General features: G+C 44.0%; 1 protein-coding gene across 9 annotated transcripts in view; it reads left to right on the top strand.

Moving 5' to 3' along the window:
• Nucleotides 1–8,534, top strand: part of RASGRP3 (RAS guanyl releasing protein 3) — a 61,446-nt gene extending 52,912 nt beyond the window's left edge. For all 9 annotated transcript variants that reach the window (XM_055726103.1, XM_055726098.1, XM_055726099.1 and 6 more), the window contains 5 exons: nt 597–744; nt 4,204–4,240; nt 6,366–6,491; nt 6,925–7,289; nt 7,793–8,534. In XM_055726103.1, the coding sequence (XP_055582078.1) occupies nt 597–744; nt 4,204–4,240; nt 6,366–6,491; nt 6,925–7,289; nt 7,793–7,801 (685 nt within the window). In that variant the 3' untranslated portion in view covers nt 7,802–8,534. The remainder of the gene's footprint in view (nt 1–596; nt 745–4,203; nt 4,241–6,365; nt 6,492–6,924; nt 7,290–7,792) is intronic.
• Nucleotides 8,535–15,794: the final 7,260 nt, after the last annotated feature.

Below are 15,794 nucleotides of genomic sequence, written 5' to 3' on the forward strand. Positions count from 1 at the left end.
CGGGTCAGAGTCGTGCTTTACCTCGTACTTTAAAAATAATTGCTGTAATAGCTTAATGAGGAATTCCTGCTGGGACTGAGTCAAAACCCCTAGATTACCATCAAGTTACAGTGGAGATGCTGTATCCAGACCAGGCATCAGACCAACGAAGCAAGTAAGTTGTGTACAGGAGAGGGGAAATGAGTATATGTAGCAGAGAGGGTAACAAATATTCTGTGAGGTATATATAATTTATATTTCCTAGCCAGTTTGGCCTGATAATTTTTGTTGTCTAGAATCTCTTTGGCTGTCAAGGCTGGTGGCCAGCCAGGGACACAACTGCTTGGTCTGTGTGAGCAGTAAGTCAAGGTCCTTCACTTAATGGCCTGCGCTCTGATACCACAAAGAGGTGAGAAACCACGGTCTATGCTGCAAGTTCAGCATCTGCTGTTCAATGAAGGCTAAGAACCACAAGGCTTTAAGTTTTTTTTTCTGCCAGGACTGTTGCAGCTCTTTCTAAGGATGTGCTTTGTGTGCTGCCTGTTTTTTGAAATGAGAAAATCCTGAATTGTTTGGTGCTCTGAGCAGTGACGGATCTACTCTTTTTGCCCTAACAGAGATGGTCTTATAAGCAAAGAAGAAATGATGGCTTACTTTCTGAGAGCTAAATCACAGTTCCAGTGTAAAATGGGACCAGGGTTTATTCATAACTTTCAGGAGATGACCTATCTTAAACCAACTTTCTGTGAGCACTGTGCAGGATTTGTAAGTATGTTTTTAATAATAGTCTATCTTAAGCACAATTTTTTACCCTGTAACATAGACAGGGTGAAACTGGTTCCACACATTGTAAAGTCTTTTGGCCGTATATCTCGTTGCATTCAGAAGCACAAAACATTTATTCATGTTGTAGCTGTGCTACCCAGTTTTGTTTCTGTGGTTCCTGAATACTTGGCATTCATAAGAATTACTGTCGCGGGGAGGAGGATAAAATTATGTTACCTAAAGGATATTAGAGACTATATGAATGGCTTTACTTGGTTTATCTGAAGTTCTTTAATTTGGCTTGACTTCCCATGTAAACAAGCTCAAGGGAAAATGGTGTCTGGAACAGAGGATGTAGATGAAGCAAAAGCCGTTCTTTCTCAGGAAATTGCACATGGCCACATAACTATGTCCATAATTCTCTGAATAACAGCCTTAATCCTTTCTCTATTGAATTAACAGATCTTCTAATTTTGTCAAATCAGAAGTGCTTCCAGCAGTTCTGTACAATAAGAATTTTCAAAATTTATTTGTTGGGGGGCTTTATTTGCTTTTTCTCTCGGCCGTAACTTACCAGATGCTGAGTGCTCTGCACATAGCTGGGAAGTGATTGATTTTGTGAACATTTGTGTTGCTTGTAAACTTCTTCCAACTTTTCCACTTCAAACCAAGTACAGTAAAGAAAAAGGAATTACTATGATTTAAAAGTTACTTTAATGCACGTCCTCCGCTGAAATCAAATGTCCACATTCAGACAGCTAAAGCAGTAAGGGCAGAGGGCCATGTCCTCTGCTTATGAGTGGCCACGTACAGGGTTTAAACTCAGACTGTCACCCCTGCTCTCCAGCGCAGAGCTGCGGCTGCTGGCAGTGGCAAAATCTCCAGCTTGTAATATGTGAACTTTTCCACTAAGTAATATTTCTTCGTGGCTGAAAGTAACAGTAACAGCACTGTTAGCGCAAAAACGTGCCTCCTTTCAGACCAGCTGTGGTGTTCCTGCTCTTGTCCATGCTCCCATCTTCCACGCTGCTTTTGTGAGGCACTGCTCTTGGTCAGATGCTTACGGTCCTTATCACAGCCACCGGTTAAGGCCACAGGAGGGAAGGAATTCCGCCTATTTCTGCAAGAATTTCAAAAACCTTGGAGGCGACATGGTCAGTGCTGATTCAGGAGCGGGCTGGTGGGCTCTCAAGCTGACAGCTCTGGCAGGCTGATGGGGCAGGGACGGTCCCTGGCCTGAGCCTACTGTTTCAGGCTGCCTGCAGCCTCGGGAAGACATCAATGCGTTCGTGACACCCCGTTCATGTTTGGAAGGCTTCCATAGGAAAGCAAGGCCCAGGAACTACCCTGCCATGTCCTCTCCACCAGATATTTTTCTCTTGCGTCGATTTGCTAGTTGGTCATTGTTGTATTTTTCATATCTCCCTGATTGCATCCAGTGCAGGAATACAAGTGAGTAAGGGATTGTACAGGAAATGGAAATAAGGTCATTTTTCCTGTCAATTCACTGAAGTCATTGGCATTCTCCTGTGGATGAGTTGGGCTGACAGGACAGGAACAAACTACAAAATCTGCTGCACATTTGTTCTGCATTTCCATGCTGCTCATCCACGGGTGGAAACCTAATTTCAAGCTGATGCACTGATTCACAGTCAAAATAATGTGCACTGACAGTGCAGCAGGATGAATTGACATGACAGTGCAATGCACGCAGTATTCAATAAAATACCTTTATTAAAATGATAGGAACTTTAAAGGTCAAGCTAAAACCAAATGCCATTAAGCAGCATGAAATTGATATGCCCATGGCCAGTCACAGTTCCGTCCCACAGCTTGAGTTGCATTGCGTGACAGGGTAGGTGACCAGCCATCCCACTGAGCTTTATAATCTGAATTTGCACAGATCCTTTTACTTAGAAGCTGGCTCAAGCCAGCTTTGCAGCAAAGCTGTGTCAGACAGATTCAAAGATTTAGGTCAGAATTCATGACAGGGCACTTCAGCTAAGCTTTCACTACGCTGTGTGACCACAACAGTGGTGCCAAATTTGAGTAGGCGGAAGATACAGGGCTAAGAAGGTGAGAAGAAAGATCTTTGGTGGGAACAGATTAGAGCTTAAATGAAAGAAATAACAATCCGTGCCTTTTACAGTGATGCTGGCAAAAAGACCTGGGAAAAAAAGTCATTGCTGCTCTTTCAAGAGGGGCTGGGGGGCTCCACTGTCACTGTCTGACCACAGCAGCTGCATTCACTGTGCATATATACAGCATTAGGAGGAAAAGAACAAGCAGCAGGCTTTCTTTGGACCCTTCTTCCACTGTTGTCCCTTCTGTTCTTTTATTCACCATTCTTTCACCTTGTCTAATCTATTTTGCTTTCTCCAAGCCCCCATTTTTCATTGCAAATTCTTTTGTGCAGTGTGTGGGATTCCCCCCACCCCCATTCTGTTTATTTTACTCTTTCTTTTGTGTTCTGGATGTTCTCCAGCTGTTCCTTCTGAATATTTCTTTAATGACCATGTTCACCCCCTGCACACTGTGCGTGGATTCTTACAAATATGGTGAGGAGTCACCTGCGGTTTCAACTGTCTGGATGTGCTCACCCTCCTTGGTAATGTTTCAAATGAGTTCAGGATAAATAAACACTGGAGTGCCCGGTTTTTTTGTTTTTCTTTAATGCTAGAGCTAGAAAAACTGCTCCTTTTTCTCTCTACCTCTCAGAGTGAAAATGCTTGTTTTTATGCCATGGCTGTAGATACAGCGCTTCTAAGTGTATTGATAAAAATTAGATAGGGAGTTTTCCTACTTCTAAGCAATCCTGCCCTTGCTGCAGTGAAATCTTCCCAAAAGTGGGACCGCACACCCTGCCTCCCAGAAGTTTAGCATTTGGTTGTTATGTATGTCAACGAGCTTCTGGGAGGAGGCAAAGATGGAATTTAGTGGCTTTTCTGCCTGTTTCAGTCTTCAGCCTTTTTGTAAATGGAAAAAGTCAGGTGGACAAATCAGATTGCTATGGCGAGGTGTGCTGGGGACCAGTATGGGAACCAAGAACCTAATTTTTATCCCTAGTGGTGTTTTCTTTGGCTGTGTTTGAATGGCATGGGTCATTCATGTATCTGGAGAATGGATGAACACTGGAAATGTTACGTGAGCCTAGAAGCAGAGTGTGCTCTGCTGTTTTCAGTAAGCTTGATATGATGGCAATTTTTCACCCGTTCATGGAACCAAATGTCATCTGTGTCTCTCCTCCTCTGGTAGTCCCACTGTAAGCAGTAGAAATAAGGGGGAAGCCACACAAGTCTTATCACAATTCGAGGGGGAGGTCTGCCTAACAGGAAGGGTGTTAAGAGCAGTTGTATCCTGTTTGTGCTTTTGTAGCCATTGGTACTTCCTCATTGTGACCTTGTTTTCCGTTCGGCTTTCTTTTCTGATTCCTTAACGTTCTTTTGTCTTTCTTTGCAGCTCTGGGGCATAATCAAACAAGGCTACAAATGCAAAGGTAAATAAATATTGGATGGCTTTTTCAGGCTGTAGGTGATGGGTTTTAGCACAAGTAGGTCAACTGAATTTTTTACTGAAATGGCATCTGCTCATCCAAATTTTGCTTCTACACTTGGTAATGTCTGTGAACAGTGACTGCTGGTACACTATGAAGTCTCACTGCATTAGGGGACATAGCACCCAGTAGGAACACACAGGTTCTGTGAGCTAAAGGTCCAAAGCAGCCACCGACCCCATGAGTTGTCACTTCCCACCAGCAAAGACCTTGCATCTTGTAAAAAGCAAGTGTCCTCATCCTAACACTGAGACATCCTAAAATATATCTCCTGAGACTTGGGGTCAGGAAAAGGTCTGCTGGCACTGCTGTCTGTCATGTACACCCGCATGCCTGTAGCGAAGCCTAACTGTTCTTGCAATGCAATAGTGGCTGAGCTAGGAATAGAGAAATATTTAATTCCTAGACTGCCCAGCAGATCTCATTGCAAGATTTTCTCCAGGCATTCAACTCTTCCTCAGAGAGGGGTGGGGAAAATATCCATGGCTAAACCAATGTATGTGATTCAGCTATTCCTGATTGCTGTCATCTGAGCAGCCACGAAAGGGCTAGTTGCAGTCTGTACTTTAACTGGTAGGATAAGGGAAGGAAGATGGAGTTTTGTCAAGGGAAGGAAGATGGAGTTTTGTCACAGCAGCCCTGTAAACTCACGTTGAGAGCTGAAAGCTGAGCTCTGTCCTGTGCCATTGATTGCAACTGTGGCCCAACAGAGAGAGAGAGAGCAAAAGTGGTTCCGTAGACTCAAAATCATAGGTAATGGAGCATGAGAGTAAGAAAGCAGAGCAGCTCACTCAGATCTTGAAGTGGTCAACAAATGTATTTAGTAGCTAGCTCTTTGCTGCAGCAGCTACCAGCTGCTGTGTATGCCAGCATCACTGGAGTACTGCACCCACCATGGATGATTTCTGCCTTTGAGCACAGAGCTGTCATCTTCTGTTTTGACCCTCTGACACTGTGCTAGCAGGGGGAGGGAGGGAGTTCATCTGTTCAGGTCTGCTGCTTACCCCAGCACTGTGGATGGCGAGATAAAGCTAGACTGTGTGGCCTGCAAGTGATGAAGGAGGTTCTCCACTGCCAAGAGAGATCTTTATTGTATTTGGGGGAGTGGTTACCTTTATGGCAGACAAAACCACAGCCGGGCAGGTACTTCTGTATTAGTCATATCAACAAGGTGACAGGAGAAACCAGAACTGTCACCCATCATGTTAGAGCTGCTGCCCTGAGCAGAACAGTTTTTAGCCGAGAGTTCTAAATGCAGTGCTTTGGCAGTGGCTCGCCTAGAACAAAATTTTAGGTCATGGCGTAGCAACAGAGAAACAAGGGAGACGATGGAAATGTTCAAACAAGGGCAAAGGGACACAATGGAGAGAGCCTATGTCTGGGGCACACATCCTCCACCCTTTGGTCCTTTCTCACACACAAGATCCATCCTGCAGTCACGCTTCATGTAAATGTGATGAGTGTAGCTGCAGTGATGCCGCCCAGCAGAGGCTAGGTATGCAGGCACTCGGCCTGTTTAATCCAGGTGGGTGATACACATCCACAGAGCTTACTCTGTGCTGATGTTGCTTACTGAGCTACTTTGATCACTGTAGGTTTACAACTAGTCTATGCTGTCCTCCAGCTGTCCTTCCAGTAGCTCAGAGTATGGATGCTCCAGTGCCTTCTGACCAAGTGTGTTTACTATAATGGGCCCTGGCTGGGTCAAATAAAAAACAAACAAACCACCTTTTTATGGAGACTCATGCAGTGGAACAGAAGCTTTATGCATGGCATACACAGGATCATGCCAGCAATGCCAGGTCTCTTCCTTGAGACTAATTTCTGATGAAAATACCATCCCCTTCTTCCCTTCTGCTGCCAGCTTTCTATTAATGGCTGCCATGGAAATGATTCATTTTTTTGTAATGCACTTCACAGCAAATTATCCATTTCTAAACTCCACACCTTCTGTCAAAGTGTTTGTTCCTTCAGAGTCCCTCCTGGTATCTGTCTGCTAATAGCCCTGAGGGGTAACCAGATAGTTGTGGCTTTCCATTTGGTGACTTGACAGTTCCTTTCTTTACAGATTGCGGTGCCAACTGTCATAAGCAATGCAGAGACCTGCTTGTGCTGGCGTGCAGGAAATTTTCCAGAGGAACCTCAGTGGGCAGCAACCATGGCTCCCTGCCTAGCAGTCCATCTCTGCCTCCAGGTGAGAGTACTTCTGTTCCTATTTTAAACCATTTCTGGAACCCCTCTAACAGCCAGTGTTCTTGCTGCAATGATGGCCTTAGTCTCCTGTCTGAGCCTCCTATCCTCTATACTGGCAGCTCTATCCCAGCTGAAAAGAAATAAAATTATAATTAGTGAAATTGTACTTCTACTTATAAGCCACGTAGAAGCAGGGGCTAGGAGGCACAGGGCACAATTCTAGTTCTGCCTTATCCCCTGAGTGTGCAGATGGAGGGAGAAGGAAATGTGTGCATACAAGGCCAGAATCATTTCCAAGCAGCATGTAGATGTTGCTAATTATACCACTGCTTCATATAGAGGGTTACCTTCCCCCTGACCCAGGCATAAGTTATCTTTTTGTAAAGATCTTGAAGTAGAATATTTAAAATAAACAATTCCACCCTCTCTTTCAGTCCAAGACGAAGTATTTGAATTTCCCAGTGTTGCTGCAGAACACCAGGACCTTGATGGCAGAGCTATCACCCTCGTCACTGGCTCCTCGAGGAAAATTTCAGTGCGGCTGCAGAGGGTGACCACCAGCCAAGCAACACAGACAGAACCACTCTGGCATGAGCCAGGCTGGAACGATTCAGGTTCCCATACTTTCCCCAAAATGAAGTCCAAATTCCATGGCAAAACTGGGAAGAACAAAGGCTTTGCAAAATGGGAGAACGAAAAGCCCAACGTGCAAGCTGACGTGGAGCTAGAAGCTGAGGCCCCACAACACATACAGGATCACAATGGAATAGAAACCCTCCCAGAAAGACAAGAATCTGAGGTGAGCTGCAGAAGAACCCAAGGCAGTTTAAAATCTGCTAGTCTGAGGTCTTGTAAGGTTATTTTATGAATTTCAGGATGCTTTTTCATTCAAATTTGCTATTGCCTCTTGCACAAGTGTTACTTCCAGAAGAATGCACATCCGTAGATACCCATTTTCTCCACTGCAGCGTGCACTTACTGTAACTGGGGGGTTTGCCTCTCAGGGTCAGTATGTGCTTTTAGGCACTGGGCATGTCTCTTTTCGATAGTCATTAAAAGCCTGGTGGATATCTGACCAAATTCTGTGCTGTTGTACCCTTGCAAAGCACTGTTCAGGGCTCCGTGTTAGATTCACAACTAGCATTCTAGTAAATATGATTCTAGTAAAGATGAGTCCCTGCTATGGCAGGATAGCTGTCTGGTTTCTGTTGCTGTCATCCATGAAGTTTATACATCTAAAGCCTCACACTTTTATTGACCATCTTCGCTAGCGTGTAAGTGCTTGTTTTCTTTTGGTTCCAGGATAGCTGATCGCTCACCCTGAAGCACAGAAAAATGAAGATGACAACTGTAGTACAGCAAGCACTGATGGACTGTCACAGACCACATTTGGCCATGAGTTTTCCTGTACCTCATACTTTTAAATTCAACCATTGCCCTGTTTTCTTAGCTGAAAGGTGTTATAAAGCACTATTTATTTTCTCGTGAGTAAGCCATTTGGATGAATGTTGCATGGACACAGCAGAGCGGATCTCTGCACTCAGTGTTTTCTTTTGTATGACTTTTGTGGAAACTTCCTTTACAGGCCAGTGAGGATATATTTGGCCTCCTTTAAGTAGACTGCATCATTGCAGTATGTCTGCCAGCAACAACAATGGTGAAGACAGAAGCCAAGCATCCAAGTTTTCGATAACACTCCTTTTCCAGAGGCTTGCAGTGATCTTTTAAGGAAAGAAGTAGGTGTGTATGTTGATTAAATGTCAAACAAAAACCTTTCATGAAGTCCTCTATGCTGAAATTCTTTGCACACCCGGAGTTTTGAATTTTGGCTGTGTTTACATTGCTACAGTGAGCATATGTATTAGTGTTCAGCACAGTGGCACCAGTTCCCAGGATCCTTCAAACGGGCAGCATGTGGCTGAGACTGAAGGAATTCCAAGACACTATGCATTTGTCTGGTTATACCACAATGGACAGGGGTCATCTCTGCCAGCACTAATTATGGTAAAATTAGCACATAATAAACACCTTAGTTTTAAGAGTATGTGTATATATATGTGTGTACATGGTATGTTTTTCTCTGGTTAGCAACATGCACATGTTAAGACTACATGTAATAAAGAGCAACCTCCAAACTGGCAAATGTAGATCTAGCACCTGAACTTGTAGTGGCCTGAGAAGCATTAAGTTACTTAAGGAGCACAGCCCTCATCTGGAAAAAGAGAAAACCAAAACAAAGCAGCACAAAGCTCACACCTGAAAGCTGCATTCCAACTTGGCATAAGTGTATTATTATTTTTACCTCATCTCCCCACAAAAATAGGTATGTGTGGGGAGCACACACTCTGAATTAAAGCAACACAACTGTAAGATTTCCTACAAAATTCAAGTTATTGCACACTTCGTCGTTATAAGCCCTCAAGACCAGAGAGTAATTTCATAGACTACCCTCACAAAACTGACAGCTGCACTCCTCTGTGGTAATTTGTCTGTAAACTGCACTGTGACTACACAATGCCTGCTCAGGTTTGCATCTCGAATCCTGCAGGTTTCCTTTGTTTTCCAACACAACTACATACTGTTCTAAACTTGGGAGAAATACACACTGCAGAGAGCACAGATTTCCAAGCTAGGACGAGGGCCAGAAGCATCCCTTGCTCTTACTGCTGTGGGCGAAGAACAACCATTAGGAAAAATATAGTCTAGTTCCTGTGGTAAGTCAGGTCCACATACCTACCCTTACAGCACACAGCTTGCACACAATGAAAATGATGTGGTAGAGAATTTTAATAAAGAAATTGGTTATGATCCAGGCTGCTGATGGATCTGTTGAGGTAAGCCTTTTAACACTTTATAAGTGAAATGTTCATGTGCAACTTCATTCTTAACATCACATACGAGTTTAAACCCAGCATTTAGTCTGTAGAACTCAGCCCATTTTTTGCAGGCTTTTAAAAGTTAGTTGTAGGCTCTTGCTCTGAAAGGTGCGTGCCTTCCTATTTCTGTCAGGCCCACAAACCATGCCTCTCTTAATTGCATTGTTGGACAAGAATGTTTCTCATACATAATCTTATCTTCTCACTTACCTGCTCCCCAAGATACTTAAGCTTCTTTCCTAAGCTGTTTAAAAGGGTAGGTGCACTATGTTCTTCAGAGGAAGGCCATTTCAAGGACACATTTTTCCTCACATGTACTGTTATTAAGGCATAGACTCACATTTAAGCAAGAAAACTGATGCCTTCTACAGAAGCTGCTCCCACTTCCTAGGGTACCATTCTGCTAGCCATTACACTGTGTAAGTGTCAACCTATCATTGACATTTCATTAATACATCTCTTGCAAGCCTGGTAGCTTTCGTCAGTTAGGTGCTTACCTCAGCAGTAGTTGCTGATCAAGTGTAGACTGCAGGCTCACACAGTTGACCCTTCTAAGCAAAATATTGCAGCATCCAAGGAGGAAGACTCATCTACACGAAAATTTCAAGCACCTGCTCCTGCTGGAAACCCTTAGCTTTAGACAATTTCAAGATGGGGAACACAGAGTGTGTTGCTGGCAGTAAGTGCTCATGGCCATTGGAAAAAATGAGAAGAGGGTAGAAACACAGCCTTTTTTCACCCCCTCCTCATAGAAATGTAATAATGGGGAGAAAAAAAAAAAAAAAAAGACAAACCCCAAAACATTAACAGGCTGTTTGCAGCAGCACACTGATCGTGTAGTTCCACAGCAAGCACCTGAGTGGGGAGACCTGGCAGGGCATGAACAACCACCTGTAAGAAGTTGGTATAAGACATGCTCTTTATCTCGGAGGAGGCCTAAACACATTAAATTAAAAAAATCTTTTTCTTGCCTTACTTCAAGTTGGCAAGACATTTCCTCACCTCACAAAATTTTAGTTCCCCAATCTAGGCAAAGCAACAAAGAATTTCTTGTTCACCTCCCCTGACTTCTCAAAAGGCAAAACATATCAGCCATCACAGTTCTGGACTGAGCTATGCCCCTCTGCTGGTCTTGGTGAAATCCTGCCTGCTAGAGTAGAGCAGAGCAGAAGAGTGCCCAGAAGAAAGAGTCATATGACAAGCATAATGGATTAGTGAAATAGCTAAAGTGAGATACAATCCCAAATGATGCTGGATTCTTCGACCACATCCATTCTTCCCTGTTTCAGGATCTTTTAAGAAACAGGGGAGAAAGAGGCATTATATAAAAAAAAAAAAATCCAAACAAAAAAAAAAATCAACACATCAAGCAAAGAAGGAAGACTCCATCAAACTTTTACAGCCTGATCTGCAAATGCCAAAGAATGCAAGCAACAAGAGTAGGTAAAAAGTGCAAGTGCTTGGATAGACTCGGTAAAAGGTGATTTGGCTGTTTGAGCCAAACCTCTAGGACTTTCTGTATTTGTGTAAAACCTCTCCAAAGCCTCATGTTGCAAATAAGGGAGCTTCAGCCTCGCTGCTAACTTTATGGAGTAGCCCTGAGTGCTACACAAGGAGTCAAGGGGACATCTGGCTCCCTCAGAGGGAAATGCAAAAGCAGGTTTGAACCACAGCACGCTGTGCTCTAGATTTCCTCAAGAGTCTTGCCCTCCTCCCCCCGCCCCCCAATTCTTACTTTGCCTTTGGGCTTTAAAAGAATAACCCCAGCTTTACAAAGAAACATCTTCCTAGACAGAAGCTATCTTCTCAGAGGTGCCTTCCTCAGGCAGGTGAAGTGTGAGGGGGGGTGCAGGGGGGAACACACAGACAGAGTTAGTGTGCTGCCCAGAGCTAGTCTGAAGCATGGATTTTCCCCAGCTGGGAGAGGTGAGCAGTTTTCCTGTCAATACAGAAGATAAAAAGCTGAGCTGCAGAGAAAGCCTTGGGGGCAGCTGCTGCTTAAAATTTTACATTTTCCCAGAATGGAGCGGACTGGCTACTGTCACCTCTGGACTGTTGCTCAGAGACCCCTCTATATAAGCCAAAGCACACCCTGACACAGCCCCCCAAGGTCTTCCTCATGGACAGCCTGGAAGCCTTTGGCTGAGACAGCCTGCGCAGCCACAGAAGGGTCTCATAGCCCAAGACACTAGTTCCAGAAGCTTTAGGCATCTATATGGGAAATCGCTGCATGTGAAGGATCCAGAACACAGGCAGGAAAAAAAAAAAACAAACTAACCAAACAGAGAACAAACAACAGACAGATGGGGAGTAAGCGTGGGAAGAAGCATACTGAGAGAGTTCTCCCCCTCTACGTGACACCAAGAATGGAAGGGGATCCCAATGGACACCGAGCAGAGGGGGAAGGAAGGAAGGAAGGAAGGAGATCTGAATGCAGATTTCATGGAGACACAAGTGGCAGGAGAAACAAGGGCTTCTTGTTTCATGATTGTCATAGCCAAAAAAATCTAACCAAGGTTTGCTTCATTCAGCATCAGCCTGCTAACTGATGGGCCTCCGTACAGCACAAAAAATAGCTCCAACTACTTCTCAGGAGAGGTTTGACAAAAGATTTGGCCCATCTGGGGACACTGGAGAAATAGATGTAACTCAAAAACTTGTTCCAAGGTTATCAGCACTGATCTGAACTGGATTTTCAAAATAAGCACTGCAGCCAAACAGGCTAAACTTATCGGAAAATTTGTGTGCTGAACTCTAAAGTGCTGTTTACAGCTGCTAACAATCTGGTCCTAGGAGACAAAAAAGCCATCAGCAAAAGGCTACTGCTGGGGCAGTAGGAAATTTAGCCAAAAAGTCTGCTTTTTCCATGAGTTAAGTTAATGCCGGAAAGTTTAAAGAGTCCTTATCACCTTCATCTCTGCTTCATGTGTGAAAACGAGTTATGACCTTCCACCTGCCCACAGCACAGGCAGACTCCCTCTTTCTCTGGTTTTACAATAGTGTTTTCCTACTTTTTGTACTTGTTTTTCTCTCCTCTGTTGTGGGAAAGACCCACGTGGACAAGAGGGGAAATTACTGGACAATAAAGGGGAAACAATGACACTGACAGCACTCAGAGCTGTAAAAAGCACAAAGTAAACACAAAGGGAAAATATTTTTTCCCTTCTACCCTTGTTTGTTAAGCCATTAGAGGTGCGACTTATTTTAGGCCCAAGAGGGGAGAAGGCAATGTTTACAGCTGGTAAGAGCACTCGCTTTTTCAGTTTGTGCCCCTCTGAAAAGGCATAACCTGAAACAAATAAGCACATGAATGTTTTGAGAGCCTACACGGGGTAAACAAAGGAGCTCACATCCACTGGTGTACTGCTTTCCTATCACACGCTGCTGTGACTAACCCAAGGGTATCCTAGGAGGCTGATAAAGCAAGCTTACAGTTTAGCATGAGCCAGCTTGTTTGAGACTGCTAGATCACACTCAACACCTTAAAAATGCATACAGAATTCTGTAGCATCCCTGTTGTCCACGAACAATCAGAAGTTCAGAGATGAGCAGGATCCCAAGCCTGCCAGCCTTTAGCAACAACACCGAGACCCTCTGCTGCAGTCCTAAATATGGCAGAACTCATGCCATAGGAATAAATCATGTGCAATGAGCAGGCAGTCGAGCGCTTTTGTGTGCTGGCCTTCATTAACTTAACAGGGAGCTGAATTAACTTCTGGTACTCTAAGAACCCACGTAAGCGTTTTGGACACCCAAAAGACTCATCAGATCTTCGTGAGAATCCTCTTACTCCCCACTCAACTCATCCTACTTCAGCACAATTTTCATTTGCCAGGTGCATGACTCATTACTCTCATGGCAACAGGACTTTAAGCTCCAGGCACTTCTCATGACTATCTACTGACACGAATCTTGCCCCCCCTTCCTCCCAGTTCTTAGTTACTTGACTGGTAAGTGTCTATTTTCTAATCAGGCCAGAGGCTGCTTGAGGCACTTGCCACTTTCATTAATTTAGATACAAATAGCAGTTTAAAGGTGACACATAGTCAAAGGCCCCACCACATTAAAGCAGGGTTACCCACAAGCTCTGGCTGAGAAGTCTAACCCATAGGTAGAAGAGCCCCTCCAGGGGCCACCTTCGAGGTTTTGACTAGCAAAGCAGAGGAATCTCATGAAGTGAGCTAGGGATTACCAGCCAACACCAATCCTAAGGATGATAAACTACTCAGGGAACAGCTACAAGCCAAAAGGCTTCCTGGAGTGAGTGATGCATGGTGAAAGCTCAGCTTGATGCCCTTTCCCTTGCTGCATTACTGCTCTGCACACAACAGGGGACAAGTTTTTATCCATGCCTTAGACTTGCAAAAAGAAAACCCAACCGTGACCACACTGCATATGGATCATGGTATTCTAAGTCACATGCTAATGTGCCTGATGTGGGAAGTAAGTGTGTCCCCTGCTCCCCATAGCAGTTTTACTGCATGACAACACTTGAGAAAGAGTGATCCTAAGATGGAATGGTAGGGCAACACAAGGAAAGTCTTTAGGAAACAAAAGTTGTTAGGCAGATAGAAAAACAGAACAAGATGCTTAAAGCTTGTGGAAGAAGACTGGAAAAAACAGCCATGGTTAAAAGGAAGAACACTGTTCCCCTGTATAAGTGCTTGCTTACTTAACTGCCTTCTTGAACCACTGGAGTTCTCCTTTCAATCATGATGCACAATGAAATTGAGCACTTATATCCAATCCACCACAAGCCTAATAATCTCCACAACCCATCTCTCCTCTCCCAGCTTCCAGTTAAGAGATTCCTTCCAGTGCAACGGGAATCACGTTTGGAAAACAGTAAATATTGGAGCATTACACAGACAATAACAAAGCAGTAGCTGTTTGCTTTCATTAATCAAAGCTGCTCTCTCCACATATACAAAGCTTGTTTTCTCTGGAGAACAAAGAAGTCACAGCACACTAGGAGGAAACAATACAGTAAGGAAAAACAACAACAGCTGGCAGAAGCAAAGTGTTTTCTTTCCTGTTGGAGAGTAAAGCCTCCTGTTTTGCCGCCTTCTGACATTTTTTTTTAAACTTTCCCCCCCTCAAACAGCAATAAAGTGAGACTCTGCTTACCCTAACTCCTGGAAGAGGGAAGAGGAGAAGCAACATATTTTGAGAAGAAAAAGCTATCTGGAATAAGGGGGAAGGGGAAGCTCTGTGCTCCTGCCTCACCCCAGCATCATTTCACCATGTCACAGTGTACAGAAGTGAGACCACCTGCTGCCACAACAGTCATAGGCTTGCAGAAAAACTGGCAGCTTGAGCACAGAAAGAAGTCTCTGAAAGTGCTGATGCAAAACAACTAGAGGGTCTCTGAAAAGCCTCCTGGGTTCCCTCTTGCTACGAACAAGTTTGCAGCACCAACAGAAAACACCAGTCTCTTTGCAGTGAGGAACAGTGTGAAGAAAAGCAGAAGCTGTCAACTTGAAGATACTACATTCCCAGCAAAAGGCTCTTTAACTCTGTCAGTCTCTCTACCTTTACCACTCTAGGACTGACCCTTAAAGGAATCTTAATTCTTAAAAAAACCACTAGTTTTTGTATGAATGCAGCTAGTCACCAGCTAATACTCACAAGAAGGTATTACTTCCTCACAAGGGAGGTATCTTCTCTGGAGCATCCCGCTGTAAGAAACCATCAATACCTTTGTGAAGCAGCACCATTCATTTTTAGATGCTCATAATTTGGACTGGTTTATGCTGGGATAGATCTATATCTGTGATCCTCAAAGACTTGGACTGAATACAGAAAATTTTTGCCTCATTAGGCTCGTTAAATTTGTTTGAAACATTAAAAAACGAGAGACATGAAGTCAGATTCGCAAGTACCTTTTGCAGGGACCTTCGTTTCCAACCTGCGAGTCACTAGCAGCACCTAGTGGCCACCATAAATTAAACAAGAGTCTCAGGTTTATCATCGAATGAAACAAGGAAAACAGTTCTAAACACTGTTACATTGTTTATCAGCTTATTTACATGATCAGCTTGAATTACAGCAACACCAGCATTATACAGATTTTCTCAAGCGCTCGTGTTATTTCTGTTATTCAAGGAACTCCTCCTGCCCCACATCAACCTGGATTCAGCCCCAAGGGCACTGGGGTAGCCAGAGACTCTGCCATCAGCATAGCCTCTACTACAGCAACCCAAGCACAGTAGCAGGAAACCTACATTTTCCACAAGCATGAAGAGCACCAGGAGAGTTCCCAGAAACAGGTTACCATGTTCACATGGCACGCAGGAGCACAATCTGGGAGATGAGTGCTCACACAGCCTAAGAACAGCTTTATACAGTGAACCCCGAGAAAGCACTACATGCCACTACACCAATTCACAGGGAAGAATAGAACAAAACCCAAGAGCAACTGAAGATCA

The sequence above is a fragment of the Falco cherrug genome, chromosome 13, assembly GCF_023634085.1.
Source record: "Falco cherrug isolate bFalChe1 chromosome 13, bFalChe1.pri, whole genome shotgun sequence".
NCBI classification, from domain to species: Eukaryota; Metazoa; Chordata; class Aves; order Falconiformes; family Falconidae; genus Falco; species Falco cherrug.